At 41.8% G+C, this 23,654-nt stretch overlaps 1 protein-coding gene across 5 annotated transcripts in view; it reads right to left on the bottom strand.

The window, feature by feature from the left end:
• The window catches only part of LOC117532877 (plexin-A1-like), a 294,410-nt gene that overhangs the window by 9,148 nt on the left and 261,608 nt on the right, over positions 1-23,654 (bottom strand). For all 5 annotated transcript variants that reach the window (XM_034196449.1, XM_034196453.1, XM_034196451.1 and 2 more), the window contains exons 22-31: positions 23,367-23,464; positions 20,852-21,010; positions 18,004-18,070; positions 14,105-14,251; positions 11,932-12,091; positions 11,724-11,827; positions 11,533-11,629; positions 9,181-9,371; positions 2,203-2,372; positions 1,727-1,939 (exon numbers count right to left, since the gene is read on the bottom strand). In XM_034196449.1, coding sequence (XP_034052340.1) covers positions 1,727-1,939; positions 2,203-2,372; positions 9,181-9,371; positions 11,533-11,629; positions 11,724-11,827; positions 11,932-12,091; positions 14,105-14,251; positions 18,004-18,070; positions 20,852-21,010; positions 23,367-23,464 — 1,406 coding nt within the window. The remainder of the gene's footprint in view (positions 1-1,726; positions 1,940-2,202; positions 2,373-9,180; positions 9,372-11,532; positions 11,630-11,723; positions 11,828-11,931; positions 12,092-14,104; positions 14,252-18,003; positions 18,071-20,851; positions 21,011-23,366; positions 23,465-23,654) is intronic.

Raw genomic sequence — 23,654 nt, 5'->3', positions numbered from 1 at the left:
AGTTATGATAGTCAACATTTTCGATGATTTTTACATATTACACTATAGGATAATCTCATTAAATTCATATACATTTGAACTTTTTGGAATTCAGGATGGTGCTAAAATATTGTGCTCAAATGCATTAGCCGCAACAATGTTTTTTTTTAACCAGACTCATACACTGGATTTAATAACTGATCATCTAGGAGCTCTCTATTTAGTGTTTATTTAAGATCCCATTACCATCTCTTCATTTATTCTATTTTTCATTATCGATATAATTTATCCAATGTATATACTATTACAAAACATATAGTGTATTTACCATATCATCAGTAGAATAACATATCTTATATTGTTAAAGTTGTTATTCTCTTAACATGCATTTCACATTTGCATGGTTGAATTCCTTGTCTTTTCTTTTTGTGCATTTGAAACAAATATCAGTAGATAATAAAAGATGTAATGGAGTGTACTGACAGAGAAGATTCAGCCTTCGTCTCTTTCCTGATCATTTGAATACAGTCCCTTATTATTATGTCTGAGTGCATTATTGAGGTCCATGCGGCCTGAGCAGCAACAAGCTTCACATTATCCTCCGAGTAAAACGTCTATTGGACTTGCCGCCAGAAAACAATAGAGTATATTAAGAGTATATCCTGATATTGAGCTGAACCCAGACCTGTTTTGCAGAATCCATATCTCAGCTATCTCAAGGTTTACTGCAGCGGGCAGCGCGGGGTTGAGTGCGGGTTAGGAGGCATAATAGAAACAAGGTTTAACTGCACCCAATTAACCATCACCTATAAATCCTTATCTCACACCGCCTGCAAACACTCCCTGCAAGCCTTATAGGACTTACTGTAGCACCCTCAAGTATGATGCTGGAAATAAATAGAGGAATTGGCAGGATAATTGTCTGCTCTGTTTAAGCTCCTGCAGCAACCAAAACAAGGGAGAATGCACAATAGTGATGTAATATACAATTCATTTAATTGTATCCCTCTTTTTTGAATCATCAGCGGTTGCTAATCTTAGTTTTTGGCACTGTCTGTATCAGAACAAATACTGTCTCCTTAATTATTTCTTACAATATGAATGAATTCTGTGTTAGGAGCTGCTTTACATTGCCCAAGCTACTGTTGGACGCTTCCCCATAAAGCAGAGACAACAAACATGCGTGCAAGTGCATAACTTATCCAGGGTTTAGTTAGACTTCCTGGACCTGAATAAAATATGAAGGGTGAACTAGAGGACGTTTTTCAGTCAGCAAGAAAAGAAGAAACCGTTGCTAACATTCCATCATTCACTTTTGTTTTCTGTTTACATCTCTTGCTTCTTCACAGGCGAAGTCAAAAGGGACATTTTTAAGTAAAAAATGTAACTGATAGAACTGGTTTTACAGACATTTTCTTCACTCCCTATTTGATATTCACGGGCCTGGAGCAAGCTGTAATTACAGTACAGGATTTCGTCACGCTAATTTAATAAAACTCTGACTCCAGTGAAAGGCTTCAAATGTGAGCTTCAGATAAAGTTCAACCTGTTAAGTTCTCATAATCTCACAGTTATTTGTAGCTTAGTAGTTTGGAAGTGTAATTAACTTTCGCCACACTAACTCACTTCTCCTTGAAGTTGAGGCATTAGTCAACCCTCCCGGCTTCAAACATCTCATATGGAGCTTTCTCACTTCAGCTTTACTTTAATATCGCACTGAATGTCATTCTTACTGTGTTTAACTTACCTTTCCACCCAGTTCTTGTAGTTGGGGATGTCTTTAGCGTAGAGAAGCTTATTTGAAGGTGAGTCTTTTCCCAGTTTGTGTTCTGACGTCGAACAGGAGTCCATGAAAGTCTGGGCCACCACAGACAGGCAAGCGTCCGTGATACTGTTCTTGTGGATGTCGAATACAAACTGAGGGTTCTTGATGACGTTCACCCAGAACCGCAGAGGAAGACTGGAGAGGCATTTAAGAAAAGAAAGTAACAACGGATGGTTGAATGTAACTTAGAAATATGCGATAAGAGCATGCTTTAATAAAACATAATTGGAAGTAACTGAATGCTACGGTTGCTTTTTCTAATGTTGTCTATAATACATCACTTTGTGTGCATTAAAGCTTTTTTCTGATGGTTTATATTGTAAATATCTTGCTCAGTAAGTGCCTTCAGGCAAAGTACTGCTGGAGCTGACAAAAAACAAACAAAAAATGTCACTCACCAGTTGCTCTTCCAGGTATGCCGTACATCGTAGTCTGTGATGGAGTGTTTGTCGGCCTGCTCGTCCAGGAAGTCGAACATGTACTTGATGGCCAGCGGCAGAGCGCTGCCTCTGTGTGCCGTGCTGAAGATGGTCTCAAACAGGTCGTCCACAAACTTCTGCAGCGTGCCCTGAAGGGAAGGACGAGGAGGGAGAGGAAACAAGGGACATTAAGATTACACTGTAGTTTGTTTTCATGCTGTTCAAATAGTTCTCTCAATTATGTGACCAGTCTTAATATGGAATTGAGTTTAGTGTTGTTTTCTATCAATGCATTCGATTGTATGCCTAAAATCCAAGAGAGTTTTTTTACCTAAACGAAAAATATCTAAATTAAAATAGGACAAAATAAATCATCATAGAACACATACTTGAAATATATATTTTTATTTATACAATTAAGAAGATTAATAAGAAAAATAATAATAAATAGCACCTAATGTTTCATTTAGTTTTGGCCTTATAATGGCAACTTTGACCTTTGTTTTTAAAGGGTTTATCGTTAAGTTTGTATTAAATATATTGATATTGGTCATTCATGTTTAGAGAACCTTTGTGTTGGTACTCGTGAATAATCCAGCCACCCTCAAAAACACTGCTCACTTAGATTTGTTATACTGCTGTTAATTACAATAACATCATCTTAAGAAATCTCAGAGAGACGGTAAAGAATACAAATAATTATAGTTTCACTGTGTAGTGTGACAGAATAAAGTCAACCATTTCCAGCCACTTGTATCGCAGTACCTGAATGGGCCATTAGCATGTGTATTTTAATATGAATGACCCCAATGGGAATCACAGCTATAACTGTGGCTGTGTGACTGCCTCGCTCTGCAGAATCACAAACAGGAACGCAGGCTCTTCCACCAATGACAATGCTTCAACATAATCAAATGAAATAAAGCTAAACGAATTTCCCTAACAACACATTTGTTTCCCACTCTTTCCCATCTGGCAGAATCTATTACAGAGGAAATCATATTTAGCCAGCCGTAGCCAAATGGAACAGGAATGAATTCTGTTGCAGATCAAAGAACTGAGATCTGCATGACGGGAAGCCCAGGCAAACAGACGCAGAAAGACAGACAAGGAGAGACATGGAAAAATGAGCTTCTCAATTGCCTCTTTTTTATTTGTTCTAACCCTACACAGCCAAATCTTCAATCCCTCAACAAACAACCTGTCTCCTGACACCTCCTGTATCTGCATCCCTGCACTCTGCACCACAGGCGCATTTTTATTAATCTGTTTCTTCTTATTACCAGTGGAAATTGAAAAGCGTGCTCTCTTGTAAATGCTGCCCATTGCTACATTTCCATCCCCCTCTTACAATGAAGACATTAGGTGCGTTTCACTTCGGTTAAATGGAATCCTTGCGTCCGTCACCTGCGTCGTTTCCCTGCGTTTATTCCCTCCCACCAGGGAAGCATGGAGAGACGCAACAAAACCACGAGAAGCAGGGAAATGAGTTTTAAGAGCAATGGGACGTCCTTTCCTCCGGAGCGTCACGTGAAGCGACGTCCGTTTGTGATGACGCCGCACAGCTGATCATCTGACAGCAGCCAGATCAGTGAGCGATACACAGTAAGGGAGCGGGGCGAGTGTCTGAGGATTTCACCGGAGGGTGGTCTGGTAGTTCCTTGATTATCGCTCCTCGGTCCTCCGGCACAAATAAGGCCACTGGGATGCTACTCAAGATGGCGCAGACAAATCAACTTCTGGTAATACCGAGGACCAAGGAGCGAGGAAATTAAAATAACCGAAGTGAGACGCACCCAATGAATTGAGAGACACTGAAGGTGAAAAGGAAAGTTGCAAGGATCCAAAATGGACAAGATGAGTCTGTTTATCCATGTGGGTGTGTGTGTATCCAATGGATCCTTTTGTTTTACACTATTTGGTTTGGTATTAAGGGTTAAACTCATAACTTTATAACTTAGGGTTTAATGTAATTGACTTAAAAGACAATAACAAATCAGGAGGAAGCCAGTCTAGATTTCCTTTTGAGGGCCACCAGCTGCAGAGAGTTAACTAATTAAAGGGACGTTGCCCCACAGCTGTGAGAACTCAGCAATCAGGTGTCCATTTTAGGTAGCACTTTCCTGGAGCGTCAGCTTCAGCTTCAGCGTCAGACTGGCAAAGACATTAGAGTCCTGCAGGAGTAAGACTGGCAAAGACATTAGAGTCCTGCAGGAGTCACGAGGGAGGCAAAGAGGAGGCAAATCCTACTCTGATTGAGTATTGCTGGTGTTTTATTTTCTTTGGTTGTTTAGCCCCTCATGCTATAATCATGTGTATTTTCTCCATTCCTGTTTATGTGTCTTCTCGCAATTATCACTGGCCCCGTGTATCTCGTAATCGATATAACCGGCCTGCTCTCGTCTATCCCACATGCTCCACTGAGATCCAACATCTAGTTTCAGGTGGCCTGTGGAATTGCCAGTCAGCTGTTCCTAAGGCTGACTTCATCTCTGGCTACGCCTCCCTGCAGTCTCTGGATTTCCTTGCTCTCACTGAGACCTGGATTACTCCATCCAACACATCCACCCCAGCAGCTCTCTCCACTGCATATTCCTTCTCCCATACACCCAGACCCACTGGCAGAGGAGGTGGCACTGGTCTCCTGCTCTCTCCCAAATGGAGCTTTTCCCTCTTCAAGCTACCTAACTTCACTCCTTCCACCTTTGAATTCCATGCCGTCACAGTAACCCATCCTATACAATTAACCATTGTTGTTCTCTACCGTCCACCAGGCGCCTTGGGGGACTTCTTGGAGGAATTTAGATCATCTCCTCTCACACATCCCTGAAACTGGCCCTCCCGCTGTACTTCTCGGAGACTTCAACGTCCAGACGGGGAAGATAGATGAACTAACATCTCTGTTAACCGCCTTTGCTTTCTCACTCTCTCCGTCCCCACCGACTCATAAAGCTGGCAATGTCCTTGATCTCATATTCTCAAGGAACTGCTAACCTCTCTGTAAACCCGCTCCACACATCCGATCACTTCTTCATTTCATTCTCTCTACCCCTTTCCAAACATAACAAACTAATCTCTTCCCATCCTGCACCTGTCCGCTGTAACCTTCGTTCCCTCTCCCCCTCTACCTTTGCCTCATCGGTGCTCTCAGCCCTCCCTTCCTCTGACTCGTTCCAACTCCTGCCTCCAAACTCTGCTGCAGAAACTCTCCTCTCTACTCTCTCATCCTCTCTGGACTCGCTCTGTCCTCTCACATCTCGGCAGGCTCGTCAGTCCCCTCCTGCTCCCTGGCTAAATGATGCACTGCGTGCTAATAGAACCGTCCTTAGGGCAGCAGAGCGGAAATGGTGGAAATCCAAACACTGTGACGACCTCCTAACCTATCAGGCTCTCCTCTCCTCTTTCTCTGCTTCGATCTCTCAGGCAAAAAGCACTTTCTTTCAAGATAAGATCCAATCTTCCTATTCCAATCCCAAAAAACTATTTTCCATCTTCTCCTCCCTCATAGACCCCCCCAAAGCCCCTTCCCCCTCCTCACTTCTGTCAAGCGACTTTGCTAACCACTTTGAAAAAAAGGTTGATGATATTCGCTCTTCTTTTTCTGACTCACCTCTACTCACCGCTGGGTCACCAGACCCTCCTTTCACCAACACACTAACCTCCTTTTCCCCTCTCTCTCCAAGTGAGGTTCTTACCCTCATTACCTCTGCCCGCCCTACCACCTGTCCTCTGGACCCTATCCCTTCAAACCTCCTTCAGACTATCGCTCCTGATATTCTACCGTTTCTCACCCATTTCATCAACACTTCTCTAACTTCTGGTCACTTTCCAAACAGTCTCAAGGAGGCAAGAGTAAACCCTCTCCTAAAGAAACCCACTCTCAACCCGTCAGATGTTATAAACTACAGGCCTGTCTCTCTCCTCCCGTTCCTGTCTAAAACACTTGAACGCGCTGTCTTTAAACAACTCTCCTGTTATCTCCATCAGAACAACCTTCTGGATCCGCACCAGTCTGGTTTCAAGGCAGGTCACTCAACAGAAACTGCCCTAATGCTGTCACTGAGGAACTGCACACTGCTAAAGCAGCCTCCCTCTCCTCTGTCATCATCCTTTTGGACCTGTCTGCTGCATTCGACACGGTGAACCATCAGATCCTCCTTCGCACTCTCCAAGCACTTGGAGTTTCAGGCTCTGCACTTTCCCTCCTCACCTCATACCTCAAAGACCGCACCTACAGGGTTACTTGGAGAGGGTCAGAGTCCGACCCTTGTCAATTAACTACAGGGGTCCCTCATGGCTCTGTTCTTGGTCCCCTCCTCTTCTCCTTGTACACAAACTCGCTCGGATCAGTCATTAGCCCGCATGGTTTTTCATACCACTGCTACGCTGACGACACCCAATTAATTCTGTCCTTTCCCCGCTCAGAGACCCAGGTCGTGGCACGCATCTCTGCTTGTCTAGCTGACATCTCTCAGTGGATGTCTGATCATCACCTCAAGCTCAACCTTGACAAGACTGAACTGCTCTTCCTTCCGGGAAAAGATTGTCCCACTCTTGACCTAACAATCAACATTGGCACCTCAGTTGTTTCCCCGACTCAGACTGCAAGGAATCTGGGTGTGACCCTAGATAACAACCTGTCCTTCACTGCAAACATCGCTGCTACAACCCGCTGCTGCAGATACACGCTTTACAACATCAGGAAGATATGTCCCCAGCTGACCCAAAAAGCGACGCAGGTTCTGGTCCAGGCTCTCGTCATCTCACGCCTAGACTACTGCAACTCCCTCCTGGCTGGTCTACCTGCATGTGCCATCCGACCTCTGCAGCTCATCCAGAATGCAGCTGCTCGCCTGGTCTTCAACCTTCCTAAATTCTCCCACACCACGCCGCTCCTCCGCTGCCTTCACTGGCTTCCGATAACTGCTAAAATCCACTTCAAGACAATGTTACTTGCGTACCATGCTGCGAATGGATCTGGCCCTTCCTACATCCAGGACATGGTTAAACCGTACACCCCAGCACGTGCACTCCGCTCTGCATCAACCAAACGTCTCGCTGCACCCTCGCTGCGAAGGGGACCCAAGTTCCCATCAGCAAAAACACGTGGGTTTGCTATCCTGGCTCCAAGATGGTGGAATGAGCTCCCCATTGACATCAGGACAGCAGATAGCTTACACATCTTCCGACTGAAAACTCATCTCTTTCAACTCCACTTCGAGCGATAGAACTATTAACAAAGCACTTATATACTAATAAAGGGCTTGCTTATCTAAAGCCAGTTGAGTAGCACTTGAAATGTTTTTGCTCTATGAAGCCTGATGTACTTATATGATTCTGTTTTCTTCAAGTTTGTATTTTGTTGGTCGAACGCACTTATTGTATGTCGCTTTGGATAAAAGCATCAGCTAAATGCAATGTAATGTAATAATGTAATGTAAATCAAAAACATGATTAAGCTTCATCATCAATCAAGAATGTACTACAATACAATACACCCTTCCACGCCACCCATAACAACACCTGTGGTCGCAAAGATGATAAGTGCTTCACTGGCTTTGGATACTTTTTCCACAATGCAAAATCAGGCTCAAGTTACCCCTACTGCTCAAATTGTCTACACTAAAACCAAACCATTATAATTACAATAGTGTAAATTGTACTCAAACTGCCATTTGTTCCATGATTGTTCAGCCTGGGAAGGAAAAAACATCACTTTCTTTCCATTGTGGTTCGGCAAGGATTAGTGCTTGGTCCTTTTCCTATGTCAATATACCGTATGCAACCACCTTTTACTTGATTATCTGCTTAAACAGTTTTATCTTTAAATGTGTTATGCTCTCCTACAGCAGCTACTAGCACGGCACTTGGGATATAGCACACTTAAATATACTTAATGGTGGGTTATGTAATTTTGGAGAAACCAGCTCGAGTGCGTTAGAATTCCTTACAGAGCCCCTCCTCCAACACACACGAACGCGCACATGACCAATGAGGGCACGAGATAAGTTTGTGCACAGATGGAAGGCTGACAGGCAGGTAGGCCATCCAGTTACTTTAGCCGGGCCGGCTCAGATGATTGGTCGTGCTTTTTACAGCACTACGGCTTCCACAGATGACATTTGTTTATGGATTTTTTGTCAAAGCATTTAATATATTCATTGCTATCGGGACGTTAAGAGCATTCCATGGAATATAACAAAAAGTGTTTCTGAAATAAATTACATACCCCACCTTTAAATACCTGAGCCTCTTTTGGCCTTTAGGATTGAAACAGCACTAACATGAAGAGGACTATCATTTTCAAGGGCAACATTTTTGCTTGCCAACGAAAATGTACAGTATTCTGATATCTACATTAAGGTTTCCATAACAGGCAGTTTGTTTTAACTTAAAAAAGTTAAAACAACCTCTATAATAGTTGCGTACAGAAGGAAGCCGCTGTAAGAATCTATTACATTTTATTTATTTAATTGAAGATAGTCAAGCACTGTACCAAGGCTTATGAAAATGGCTCTTTTCTATAGATTGATGTGTCACCTAATGCACCTGCTGCAACTTTAAAGCAGTTTGAATTGAACATTGTGATACCTGATCTATTGTGGAACTTTATTGTAACTAATGTGTTCAGTATAGTGCTTGGGACAATAGCATTAATTCATGTAAATGTTATATGTATATACCTTTACCTGGTATATGAGAACCTTACATTCTGATGTGATTTAAAACATTTTAAGACTCCTCAATGACCTGCAGGCTCTCTTTAAAAGTCGTGTCCTAGACCATCAAATATGTGAGGTGGATCCCTTCGCCTTAAAGAGCTGATAACGCTGAAGATATTCCATTAGGCGGAGTTTCAGTGGGGAGTTTTACTGCTCTCCAATGGTCTCAAGTGCAGTTTCAGGGTTTTTTCCCAGCCTGACTGTAAAAGACACGAGTGTGAAGTTTCCTCCTTACTTTTGTAGCTAGCAGCCTGGTCAGGTAGATCTCAGACACCATCTTGCTGCCTCGGTCCCCCTCCCTCTGGTCCGAGTGGTCGTGGTTCTTCACCAGATGCCACAATTTGGTTCCACTCTCCAGGTCAGGAGTGATCATGGGGGTTCGGGATCGTAGGCTGTCTGGACTGCTGGCTGTCCTCAGCATACTCTCTAAACCCGGAAACACAAAACAGAGTTATTTGGAGGAATACGCTGATTTGTTTTTAAAGCCTTTTGATATAGTTTCAGAAACCAGCAAGTGGGCCTGCTACTCTTCTAATGTAGCACTTACAATGGTGTCACTTTTTTAAACTCGCAGGATCCTTGCTGTTTTGAGTTTGTATCTTGAAGGTTGATTGCATTTAATGTATGTCGCTTTGGATTAAATGTTAGCTAAATCAAATGTAAGGTGATAAAGAAATAAAACATGCAGATTCTGTATGTCGATCACCTAAACTTGAGTGTGTTTCTTCTATGATTTTCTCTCTCTTTCACAGACTGTGACTCCCTCTCCTCCTCCCGTTTTTCCTTTCTGTCTGTTAATTAATTATTCATGGCATGAGTGTCAAAGTTGATTAGAGCGGAGCTAAGAGATGCATATCTGCGACTGTTCCATTTAGCACGGAGAGGGGAAAGAAAGCCGGGACGTGGTGGTGCGGGACAATCTCCTGACTAGCTGTTGCTCGTGGGAAAGGAGGGATAGGGAAGATGAAAGAAACACAGCTGCTGATGCATGTTGCAATGCCTCTCTACGTGGTGAAAGGACGGAGCGGAGATGACAGGACAAGAGGGGGGTGGGTGAGCTAAGTGGACAGAGGGACAAAAAGGTGAGTGGGAGAGAGAGGGGTGAAAGGGAGAGTAACGGGGGAGCAGGGGATAGAAGAGTGGGGTGGTTCTATTGCTGTTGCTCTCGTGATGCTGAGTGGCTTTGATTCCAAACCCATCATGGCCACTGGTGACCAACATTTACCCGTGCTCATAAACACACCCACTCCTACACACACATATTCATGCACAAGCACACACACACCTCCACAATCATATCGTTTTAAAGATGTATTCGCTGTGAAGCAAAATAGCTACAGCTGTGCATTTGAGCAAGGTAAGACGGTAAAACATGTTGATTTCAAGACATATCATTTTCAGTGTTGCGTTTATTAGAATGTTTGAATTCTTATTTATGTCAAGTCAGCTCTAACAAGATAGGCTCAACAGCATACCATAGAATCTGAGGTACTTGTTTGTCAAGACTTATACATGTCTATGAGCACTATTTATATATTTACACTAAACCGCATTGCACATTGGTGTAACGTGAATAATTATTATTCAACTACATTATTTTGCGTCTTTCAGCTTTTTGTTTTGGTTTCCAGTCTGCCTATTTATTGTTTCTGTTCAGTTTCCTCACGTATACAAGTTAAGGGTTAATACAGGAGAAACGCAGGAAAAAACTAACTGTGGATGATTCCAAATTCCTAAAAGGCAGTTCAAAGAGTTATTCATCTAAAATAATAAGAAAATAATTAAATAATGGAACTGATTTTACGGCCCTAATTGTTCAAGGGCCTAAATACAGACATTGGATTGGTGGGGAAAAAAAGCGGTCTCACTCTCCTGCTATTTTCAGTATATAATCATCAAAAACGGCCCACAACGGAAAAAGCTCATGCCTGTTTTGGGGTGCTCAGAAGCATAATGGTTAGAATGCCTAATGCATAAATGAAGGGCTGTTTGTCGCATGTTCGACCCGTTTCCTGTCTATTGCTACAGTGTCCAATAAAGGTACAAATGATACCTGAGAAGGTATATTCTTTTCATATTACACATGGATAAAAAAGATGGATATACTAACCTTCATTTGATATGTTACTTTTATAAGGAATCCAGGTTGCTGTTAGTCTATTCTAGATCAGTAACAATGATTACAGCATTGCATGCCTGAGTGTTACAACCCATTTTGTATCAGTCATTTATCTTTTAAATAGTTGAATTGTCCAGTGAAGTCTACCATATTGATGCAGGGCCTCTGACTATCGCTGAGTGCCAGGTGTTCTCTCTTTCTCTCTTACACTCCGTCAGCTAGGTATCGAGGTGTCTACTTTAATGCCTGTCATTCACGGGCTGCTTGGAAGTGGCCCTGAAATAGCCTTGGCCTGGGCTGATAGCGGTGGATAAAAAAAGGATTGCCATTCACAAAGAATGGAGCCCAATCATGGCCACGATAACCAAAGAGCAAATGGAGGAGTGAGAGGACTTGGGGGGGTGGGATGGGAATCAGTGACAGAATGATTTAAATAGGGTCAAGTGAAATGGAGAATGGAGGTCTCACCATATCTGCTGAGGCTCTTGGTGAAGGTGGAGGAGTTGGAGATGTTATAGGCAGAGTTCTGCTTTGGCACCAGGGCGATCAGTGAGCCATCTGTAACCTGAACACCAGAACACACACAGGAATATTCAGTGGATGAACCAGCCTAGCTGTTCAAACTCTGGCTCGTGGCTGCTTTTGGTGCTCGTCTGTACCTGATAGTGAGCCAGAGTGTTGAGTCGTTTCCAGTCATTGTCGATTTTAGTGGTGACATCTTCATCTTGCAGAATGATTCTGGCCATCCGACCTTGGCGCCATTCTTCAGGAAGAGGAATCAGAAGTTTACATAATCTTGGTCAGTTACTACAGCTGTGTATCATACAGTTTAGAATATGCATGCAGGTACAGTACTGAGGCTCTTACCCAGGTCCATATCAGAGGCTTTGGGCCTCTGTGAGTCGGGGCTGCCTTTGTACACCGCATCGAGCAGCTTCTCCTTGACCTGAGTGATGGTGTCGCAGTTCAGACACTTGACCGTCACCTCTTGGGCGTTCTCATTCTCTGGGTTCACACAGTGCAGCGTCTGGCGGGAAAACAAGGTGGAAAGTTCAAATGCAAATTATCCAATTTTCTGCCAACATAGTTCTCCTACTCAAAGCAATAACAAAAGACACAACTTTGTGGTGTTGTAAAGAAGCATGGGATCATGGGACTTGTTATTGCACTCATTGAGGTGAGAATCCCCTATAAGAATGGATTAAGTGTACATCAATAACAAGATATACATTATAGAGGTTTCCAAAACAACCTGACCACGCAATTTCAAATTGTAACAACAAAAGGAATTACTGTCTCAAATAAGTTTGCTCAACTTGTTCCTCTGATAACGTCACATCGAGACATTCAGGAGGCATACTTGCCAACCCTCCCGATTTTCGTGGGAGACTCCCGATTTCATTGCTCCCTCCCGGTTTCCTCCCGGGGTCATATTTCTCCCGTTTTCTGACCAAATCAGATTTACTCACGACTGTTTCCACTCGGACTTTAATACAGCTACACCATTGTTTGGTTTTCATGGTAGCGCGTCTCTTGAGTAGCGCGCGCAACTGAAAGTCTGAGAGGGTGAGGAAGATAGTCACAGAAAACAGAAGAAGAAACGACAACTCTACTCTCTGCTCACTCCTTTCCATATGCTCCATCAAGGATGGTGCTACAGGCCACAAGGCAGTGCACTTAGAACTACAATGAGCATGTTAATGTTGATCTAACAGCTCTGGCGATCCACTAGCACCCCCCCATCCCCGCGGTGGTTTTGAAATGCTCCCGACTTCTGAGGTCTCAAGGTTGGCAAGTATGAGTTTTTTTTTATCAGGAGCCAAATTAGAATTATTGTCAGATGTTTCCTCCACCCAAAACAAACATGGTGTGTACAAACAAAAAACACTGCCTTAAGCTGTTTCTTCAATGCTGTGTGCCTACCGCTCACTTCTTCAGGTTTGGAAACTGTTGAAAACATCTGTTGATAATGTCAGTACACATCCCTACAACATATATAACGTAGGTCTGGTTGTTTAAGGTCATGTTAATGCTGAGATGCTACATAGTATACACAGCCAGAACACGGCCAACTAAGGTGCATTCGAATGTACATGACAGCCTTTTCACACCTGGTCTGTTTGCAGCAGCTGTTTGAAAACTTGGAAATGTTCCTAGTCCCTTCAGTTGTGTTGCTATTGTAACTCGGCCTTCACACTTGGGTGCAAACCAAAACAACCGTAGCAGACCCTGATTACAAGTAGTTACGTCTATGTTTCCAATCCCAGCCTGGAGTGCTTTGTTTGAAGGGAGAACGTGATAAAAGCTGGGCAGGAGTTCACGTTCTCCCTCCCAACACAAATAATGCTAAAGCGCCATGTTTACCCTTCAACCTGTTCAACGTTGGCCGCCATGTTTGAGCTGCTGATGAGTTAGGGCTCGAGCTGTCATCATCAGTTGTAACTAAAGCATAATAACTCCTCAAGTCATTCAGACCCTGTGCTCGAATGTAAGAAAGTACATTTACTTACAGTAAGTAATTCGCTTGTTCTATGAGTTTTATTGTTGTATGATACAAACTTCTATTTTTTGGGAGAAAATTATTTAATAACCCATAGTTACTATTACTTATACTAAGTTAAGTACACGTAGCTCAAAGTTGTATTTTTACTTATTTTTAAGTACAGTACTTGAGTACATTTGCTGTCAATGCAGTGCTGTACTACTAATGTACCCACTTTCTTAAAAAGTACCAAGAAATTGGCTAAACTAAGATAAACTACAACACAAATAATTATACCAAACATGTATTTGTTGTTGATAAAAAGAGAAAAATAATATTCAATAACAATTTAAATCAGGAAAAAAGCCATCCTGCATACTGAGTACTTTTGATGCTTAAAGTATATGTTGTTGATACAACGGTTTCTTTAACCTATTACAATCAGAACTTTTAACTGAATTGGAGTATTTTAAAACAATAAAATGTATACCCGAGTTGAGGCTCGGAGGACTTGTTTCACCATAGCTTAGCCCTGAGGCACACGGTGAGTTCACTGACCAGTGTTTTGTAGTCGAGCTGTTGTCTGATGAGCTTGTCCTCGCTGAGGGAGTAGCGGGCCTCTCCTGTGATGGCGTCGATGGGGCCCTTCTCCATCTGCTGCTTGATGGCACAGTAAAGCATGAACAGAGGCTCCCCGGCACACTCCTGGTGGGGGGGCAGACAGAAAGAGAAAAGTTGCCATTAGTTCATCCAAAGTAGTGATTTTTCTTTTTTCAGATTCTAACAGACCAGAAAAAAGGAAATGTCAAGAAAATCTGAGAAAAAGGAAAAATCTGAGAAAATCAGTGTCTTTAGGTAAAAACCTCATCAAATATATAAGAGCTGATTAATGAAATAATGAATACAAAATCGTTTTAAATAAAATAAAAAAACCGCTCACTTATTGTAGGACGCTTAGGATTAAAGGTTCAGCTTAATGAAATGTAATGTTAAAAAACAACCATAATAAACTGTACACTTTCTTCTTCCCTCCTTTCCGATGAATCGTCACATGACCTCTAAGAGGGGATACACAAATGGTGCATCTTTGGACTTAATAACACACTGAAAGCATGACATCTGCTTTTCTGACAGCTCTGGGTGATTTCTAAGGCTGTCGCAAATTAGTGTCAGGGGCACAGGATTTTCACATTTCTTTCATTCAGTCGCAGTTCATCTGAATTGCATGGAGTGTGATTAAATAAGGACTCATTATGGGCTGTTTTGATGTGTGTTGAGCATGCCTAGGAAGACATTTTGCAAGCGGTAAGAGAAATAATAAAGTAACTGTCAACGCAAAAACAAATGAGTGACTGTAATTTAGTTTGTGCTTATTCATGTAAACAAACAAATACAATAACATGCCCACTTAAAGTATTACTGGCTGATTTAATCACATCACACTTTACTTGATCTGCTGTAACATTTTGAATCCTGGAAAATGTGACAATCTGTTAAAGTCATTTGAAAAAACTATCGTTTTTTAGGCTACAGTTTATTTACAGAGTAAGACTACTCTTCAGTCGAAACCTGAGTATTTAATATTATAGTATTTGTTGTCATTCATGTTAGTGGATTTGTAAAGCCCCCTGAGTCAAAGGTGTTTTGCGATATTGGGTTAATATAAATACAATCTGCTTTGATTAAAAATAATCATTCAGCATACCCCCCCATTAATTATCATCCATCTCAATCTCTTTCTATATTTCACATTACCCAGCAGGATTAGCATGATGCTATCAGGTTATCATGTCGTTAAGCGACAGGTCAACCAAATCACAACTTGCTTATACGATCAGATTCTAATGGCATATTGAATTCATTGATTCCTATTTGGGAAACTGGTTTGTCAAGGCAGCATGTTAATATGGCATCGCACATGAATTATACATGTGATAAAAATCAACATAAGTGTAGTTTAAAGGAGAATTCAATAGATTTGGAAATCCAGCCTGTAAGATGCACATAGAAAATCATAGTCAAATCATAAAAAAATATATTGTGGACGGCAACGGAATTTTGGTGTGAGCATCGGGTGAATGAGCCTAAATGATCACTTCCTGTCTCTGAGTTGTGAGCAGCGTTAGATAAATATATCCGCTTCCCCCCTCGTCTGCGTGTCAGAGCTACACAGATGTTTTATATATGTTCCCGCTCTCCCTCCATCAAAGACACTTGCCAATCAATAGTGTCATTAGTCATCAGCTGGGCCCGAGGAAAACACTGGGACTGAAGCAGCGGCAGTTTAAGGGGGGTGAGAGGACAGATCACGGCCAATACTCAGCCTGACGAGAGCTTAATGATCCACCGTGCAGTGGAGACACTTCAGCCTGTGTGTGTGTGTGTGTGTGTGTGTGTGTGTGTGTGTGTGTGTGTGTGTGTGTGTGTGTGTGTTGCATTGGGTCCAGATGAGAACAGGGGAGGGTGCTAATCTATCAGTCTCACCTTCAAACACACTCCACAACTCGCTTATTCTTTCAAACACACACGTTTTTTTTCTTTTTTTCTCTCTGTTACCACATGTTCTTTATGTAGCTACTACACAAGCTGTGTATACAATGCTCATCTATTGGGATTAATGAGCTATGAGCCGGTATTTTATGCACTGATGATGAAATAAATGGAGCTTGAAAATACTCACAGAACGCAATATGGATTGTGATATTAAAATACGACCATTTGAAACCTATCCAGAGTTGTTGATCACCTTAACAGCACCAGCATTCCACATTTTTTACAAGGAGGAAAGTACAATTACATTTGTAAGACGTCAAGGACACACACAATGTGTTTTAGTGAGAAACAGTGATTTTAAAAAGCATTTTGGTTTCCAAAAATGGCCTTTAGCCAGAAACAGTTATTCTTGACGGAGGCAAATCATTTGAATACAGGTTAGAATACAAATGAACAAGGAAAGCAGAACAACATGTCCACATTAAGTATACGTTCAAAGTAAACTAGGAAAGCAGATTTTTGATTTACTTCACCCTATCATTACCTCAATCTGCTTCCTCCTGACTTTTTTCTCCTCCTGTCCATTACAATTGTTCCCCTTTATCTCCTACCTCCTTCTTCCTCACCTCCTTCCCTTTCCCTCTCCTCCCTCCTAATTGTCATGCCCCTCTTTATTATTTCCCTCTCTCCCCACCACCTCTAACCCCATGCTCTGCTCCTTCCCGCCTCTCCCACCAACCACTCCCCTCTCCCTCCTTACTTCCTCATTCCGCCGCTTAACGAGAACCTTGTTAGCATCTGGGCCAATTAGCTGGCAGCTGCTAACGAGGCAGAGGGAGCATACATCACGATAAGCTGTTATGCTTTCGGTTCGCCTTTCGCCTCCTGTGCTCGGCTGCTGCATGCCTGTCTCTGAAATTCCCTTTTCTTCAATATAGTGGCTTCATTACGGCTCCCTGATTGCATGCTGACATTTACATTACAGAGGGATAATGACGCTGTAGCTGAGGAGAGATCAGATTCTGCACCGCTAACAGCCAGCGGTCAGCAGCAATGCACTGTGGATACATTATTCTCTAGTTAATGAAATACAAAAGTTATTGGGATTTAAGTGACATGTTTTGTGCATTGTAGCACAGAATAAATATTAGCATAGTTTTGTTATGGAGATTTTTTCTTTTGGTTTTCCATAATGATGTCTGTGAACTGCATCATTTGGATTATTTATTTGATTGGTTTAATTGTGGTACTTTTTTCTTGGGGAGTTGATACATCTGTATATGTTTTTAGCTGGAGAAAAAAAGGAAATCATATATTGTTCAAATAACCCTTTAAAAAAAAAAATGTCTTTCTATTTTTTTTTAAGAAAATACATTTCTGTCTTTGTCATTTTAAGCATTGTTTGTAATTATCCCTGGTGGGGTTTATTTCATCACATAAGCAGAGACTATTTTATGAATATATGCGCTTTTTCTAAGCAGGCCCTTTAAAAGTGAGGATAAAAAAGTGGGGACATGGATGTTGAGGATGATGAGAGGAGGGGGCATGTGAGGACAGTGCCAGCAACATGGCACCCCATGGCGAGGCAAATGACCTTTAGGCGGAGAGGGGACTGACGGAGGAATAATGACAGCGAGATCAGAGGAGGAGAAGATGTAAGATAAAGGAACGACGTGGAGGAGACGTGTCGGATACAAAAGTGAAACCATGACAGTAGAGAGGATCCATGCACCCAAAAAAACATTAAAACAGCAGAAAGGAAGAAGCTTCAATGATCTACTGTTGATATAATTGATAGGCAAGACATCTGAAGATACAATATTACAAAAAGCACTGAGATAAATGTATGGGGAAAATAATATAAGCCAGTATTTATAACAACATGACAATACAAATCTGTGTTTTAAAAATACAGCCAACAGATTGCATACGGATAGAAGTTTCAAAACGGTTGTTGGGCTTACCTTGAGGAACTTATATAAGAGGAAGGTAAACCAGTTGGTCAGCATCTTCTCAGCCACTGACTCCGTTCTGAAAGAAATGGGACGTTATAAAAAGAAAAGCTCTAATGAATCAACCTTGTTGCATGATTTTAAATATAAACAATGATAGTTTTGTGGACATAATAACATCTGCCTTTGAGGTTATGTTTTTGCTTGGTCTCTAGTTGTTTTTGTCTGTCACCAGGATTATGAGAAAAAACAAGAAACATGTCACAATATTTGGTGAAAGGGGAATGAATGGGCCAAGGAACGAGTTACATTTTGGAGTGGATTTGAATCAGGGCATACAATATAAATACACACAACGCAAGCATTCTTTTTCATTTAGGGAAATAGCCTTGGTGGAGGTATGTTCACTCCAACTCCCATTCTAGTTCGTAGTACGCTTTTTGGAGAGATCTACATCCATAGCCGCGGGAAGTAGGGGTGCTGGGGGTGCTGCAGCACCCCCTGTTGGCGAGTGGTGTACATTTGAAAAACTGAGTGACCACCTAAATAAAAATGATTAAACTACATAAAATAGTTATGATTTTACTTAAAATAAAATTAGCTGTATACAGTAGCATATAATAGTCATAGTATATATGTGTATATGTTTTCTTCAACAAACAACCCAATAAAAAGAGTGAACCACCAGCTACTCCTCAGCCCACCACCTCTACAACTAGAGTAATATGACACAGAAGAGACTGACACATCTGACTTTAATGCATGTCCATAGTAACATTTTGGACAATGTGGATGTATCTGCTCTAATGAGGGTCTTCATTAGTGCCACCCCAGGCTACATGTGGAGTTTTGTGAAGCCCCAACACAAGGCAAGACGATGTTTCCTTTAATGCTGCTGCCGCTGTGCAGTGTTTTGCCTTGTCAATCAGTTAAAATTGAATTAATAGTTTTATTAATATTGTAAATAATATTTTCTGACTATTTGTAATGTTATGTAGGTTTGTAAGACCCATAGTTAGCATGTGGGCATGTGCAGCTGTTGCTAAGTGATGTAGGTCTATAATGGTTTATTAAGCCTAGTTAAGGTGAGACACCCCAGGTGAATAGGGTAATTTCTCCAGTTAATTACCTACAATAAGGCAATTGTTTCTTATATTACAAGTTTTCTGAATATGCAAATGATCCATTATCTCATTAAATTTGCGCATATTTTAACACATTTCAGGAATCGAAATCTGAACTTTGGATAAAGCCAGGTTCAAAATTCTCATTTCATAATCATATTAGCATCTAAGGCTTTCACAGAAGGGATTTTGGATATCTCTTTTTATCACTCCATAAATCAGAAAATACTGTCAACAGCCCTAAAATATCAATTTTCGCCATGTTTCTAGGTATAACATCTTATATATTTCAGGCTATGAATGATATATGAACAAACCCTTCTGTAAAAGCCTTCATAATATTGATAGGAATATAACTAGAAGGTTTGGTGTATGTACGTGCTACTGAAGTTGAAATTTCGAACTCAGAGTAGGAGAAAAAACTCATTTTGAGAAAAGGACCTTTAAAGATTGCAGTGAGGCGCTAGCTAAACCCTCCTGTTCTTTGGATGACAGCTTGCGCCTCGACACACTCCGTGAAGGTATTTCATGTTCAGGGTCATTTGTGTTTTTTATAACCTTGCTTCGTGCAAGTGACAATTGTTGTCGTCTTCTCTGTGAACGTTTTTTTTCGCTGTTCTTTTGCCATTTTGAGATTTAAATTTCTAGCGGAAAGCTAACCAGGAAGTGTTTTAGCACATCACGTGACGCATCTGAACGAATCACATTGTCAGAAGTTGACACCAGCCAATGAGATTTCGTTTCTTGGTTTAAGACCCCTTTGTACTTTCACGATTGGTTGCTGATACAAAGGAAATGACCATATTTGGATCCGATGAGATTGTGCAGGAGAGACGGAGCTTTCTATAACTCTGTTGACATGGTGCAAACAGCGGTCGTGGTACTTTATGTTACGTTAGAATGCTAACTTTTGGTGAATTTAGGAGAAATCTACAGACGCAAATAGACAAACTATAGTAAAATGAACACTTAAATGTGTATTTTGTACGTTTTCCTTCCAAAAGCCTGAAAGAAAACATGTTATGGAATCAAAATAGCACAACATCTCAAAATTGACCAGTGCATGAAAAACGTTTTTGCCTGCCGTGTCTCGCCTTTAACAAACAATTTATGCGGCTCGTATCGCTGACAGCCGGGCCCGGCACCGCCTTTTTAAAAAAAAATTTAAGCGGCTCCCTCCCCACTTTTGGCAGCACCCCCTGAGCAAAATGACTTCCCGCGTCTATGTCTACATCTCATTACAAGTTACGACATTTCTGTATGGGTATTGTATTACACAGCTTTTTGCTTTCCTTCACTGAGACTAACTTGAAGTCTTTTTGCACTGATTGTTCGAATGCCATTTGTTACGAACTATTTTTGAGACCGTAGGCGGCCAATAGGGATGTGACTGTATACACTGTATACACAACTTTCATTGTTTCTGTGAGAACTGTTACATAATATTAACAATGTGTGTTTTCTTCCACTAAAAGAACAGTGTCAGAGTAATAGAGTTTTTCTCCCTCTAGCAATGCATGGTGGGACGTTAGCGGTAATGCTAATCCTCTTTCCTTGGAAACTACATTTAATGAGTTTAGTAAAGCCTCTGCAGTGTGTTCACTGAACCTATTTCTAGTCAACAGACCTCCAAGATAGAACACTACAATATATGAAGTAAATGACAAGTCGATTTCACTACATTCTGTGTGGAGTTTAACAGCGTTTTCTATATTTGTTTTCATCATGGTGCTCACCTCCTGAGCAGCAGCTTGGGATGGTTCTTGCTCTCCAGGTTCCTGTCGATAAGGTCGGACAGCAGCTGCTTCAGCACTCCGGTGGCGTACTCCATCTCCCCCTGCAGCGCCGTCATGATCAGGGACGCCACATTGCCGCGGTCCCTCATGGAAAACGATCTGGAAATGCATTGAAAAGCTATTTTATTAAAGATCTCCTATCATGCTATTTTTAGGCATATGTTATGGGTCTCAGATATATACAAATATATAAAAAACATCTCTATGATGTATTTTGCTCAAAATACCAAACAGATCATGCATTTTAGACATCTCTCATATCCCTCTATTCAGCCCTGTTACGGCCCGTCCACACGGCAGCGTCGCATGCTCCAACGGAGACGCTTCCCATTCACTTTGAATGGGGTGACGTCACGCTTTGCCGAACTGCATTATGGTTCCGTCGCTTTGCCTCCGTTGCTCGCTTCAAAAGTTGAGAAAGGTTCAACTTTTCAAGCGTAGACGGAAGCGCCAGCCAATCAAATCATATGCCGATACAAGCTCTAGCCCAGGGGTGGCCAACCCGCGGCTCTCGAGCCGCATGCGGCTCTTTGCCTAGTTTCATGCGGCTCTTCAGTTCATATCGAATTGTATATGTGTGAGTTTGGGGGAGAGACACTGACTCCTGACTAGTGTTGCACGGTGTACCGATACTTGAAAGGTACCGCGATACCCTGCCGTTAAAAACGTTACGATTCCTCCGTTTCATTAGTATCGGTACTTTAAGAATGACGGGGGAAAGTACTCCGGTGAGAAAGCGCCGTTTTAATAAGAGCCGTGTGTGTTCAGCGCTCTGCTTCCACTCCCTGCACTGCAGCCGTGCCTGCAGTCCCGCCCCTCTCAAGCACGCTCTAAGTCCCTCCCCTCTCTCGTGCACGCGCTAGCTGCCAGAGCATGTGAGAAAACGAGAAGCATGGCTGCAAGTGGGAGTGCAACTGCCGCTGCGCCTCGGCTTGTTGACAACAAAGACGCCAGAAGCGAAATTTGGAAGTATTTGAGCTATATCTCTGACAGTGAGGGCAAGCCTACGGACACCACGAGGCCTGTCTGTAAGAAATGTATTAATTTTATTTAATAGGATATCTTGTCATTTATTTAATTTATTGTTCTCATTGTTTAAAAGTTTGTGTTATGGTTATGGTTCTGGTGTGAAATAAAGCACAATAATTACATTTAAGACTGTTTTTTAAGAAAAGTATCGAAAAATAATCGGAATCGCAATTCTTGACTTGGTATCGAAACCAAAATGTTGGTATCGTGACAACACTAGCTACTCCTGACAGTTAAACCTGATATTTAGTAGGTCTGTTAAGTATTAACGTAATTTGGCCGGTCAAAGTTGTTTGGGCTCGGATAAAATCGCTCCGTTACTTTCGTCCCGTGTTACTTTCGTCCCGGCTCCCGGTGTGTATGTGTGGTGTCAGGTGTCAGTATGAGAGGATGACAGCAAGTCTAATTTTGATGTGGCCCAATCACAATAATACCTGTGATGCAGTGAACCAATCACCTTTGAGGGGGGGAAACCTATCGTTGATTAAACACTATCCAGTGTTTCCCCTACCATTGTTTTGGAGAAAAAAACGGAAACAAGCGGTATCAGTGCCTGTGTGTTTGATGTGGCTCTTTGCAGTAACATAGAACAAATGTGGCTCTTAACCTCTGACTGGTTGGCCACCCCTGGTCTAGCCAATCAAACCGCGTGCTTGTGTGTCCAGGGCGGGAGATTAATGTGATTGGTTGTTGGTCCCACGCCAGACACACCCACCGGCAAGCTTCAACGCACGCTGCCGTGTGGACCGTTAGAGAAGGGCTGATTCTGGGTCTGTAACTGCTGGCCCCGCCCCCTTTGGAGCACGGCAAGCTGTGAGCTGCAGAGGGAAGAGAGAGATTTCTACCGGCAGATACAGCTAAATGCTGCCGTGATTAAACGCCATATCATGTTCCAAACCACATCAAGGATTATTTCTGAAACAGAATGGAGCTCAAATGCTTTTTTTCTTGTGGGTTTACTATAAGGTGAGTTCCTTTTTTTATTTCCTGCTTTTTTACACATACTCTCTCCAGTACAGGTTAGCTCTGAGTGTTTGAGGGTAATTTTGGAGCTGCTAAAATGTTTCTACTCTGTTTATCCATTTGCCTTTCCTGTCCTAATCAGGGGCAGCACGGCCTCTGATGTCACTTTCCTTGAAATGAAGCAGGTGATAAAAACATACTTTCCAAAGTCAAATTATCCTCTTTTCCCAGGAGAACTTTTTTTTTGTCTGAATCCAATTACTTACTATTTCATGCAGTATGTTGCATTTACATGATCCTATTCACATAGCTGGAAATATCATGTGGGTAAATGAAAAAAGTTATTGAGTGATTGCTAATTTTAAGCTTGCTTTGAAGTTATTTTCAAAACTGGAAGACACTGTTTATGAAGTAGCCCAAAACCCTCTATTATTAAAATAAAGGAATGTTTAAAGACAGACACCTCTGTGCCTCCAGGGTTCGTATGAACGTCAACAGGAAGTGCTTCTTGGTCAGCAGCTGGCCAAACAGCGTCAGAGCCTTCTCAACATTGGCCTGGACCTGAAGAAACACACAGAGAGGGAAGAGTTCAAAGAAAGACAAATACAAATGTAGAAACATGTTATTATTATAATATGAATGTGTGTTTTCTCTGCATTTTAAAATTCCCAGGATTTGTTCAAAGAACTCACTCTAAATCTGAGTTTAAGTTTATAAATAAATAGTTTAAAAAGCCAATATGCAAATTAGA

The sequence above is a fragment of the Gymnodraco acuticeps genome, unplaced genomic scaffold (genome assembly GCF_902827175.1).
Source record: "Gymnodraco acuticeps unplaced genomic scaffold, fGymAcu1.1, whole genome shotgun sequence".
Taxonomy (NCBI): Eukaryota; Metazoa; Chordata; class Actinopteri; order Perciformes; family Bathydraconidae; genus Gymnodraco; species Gymnodraco acuticeps.
Note: the sequence above shows the minus strand (reverse complement) of the source record. Positions and strands in the feature narration are given on the sequence as shown.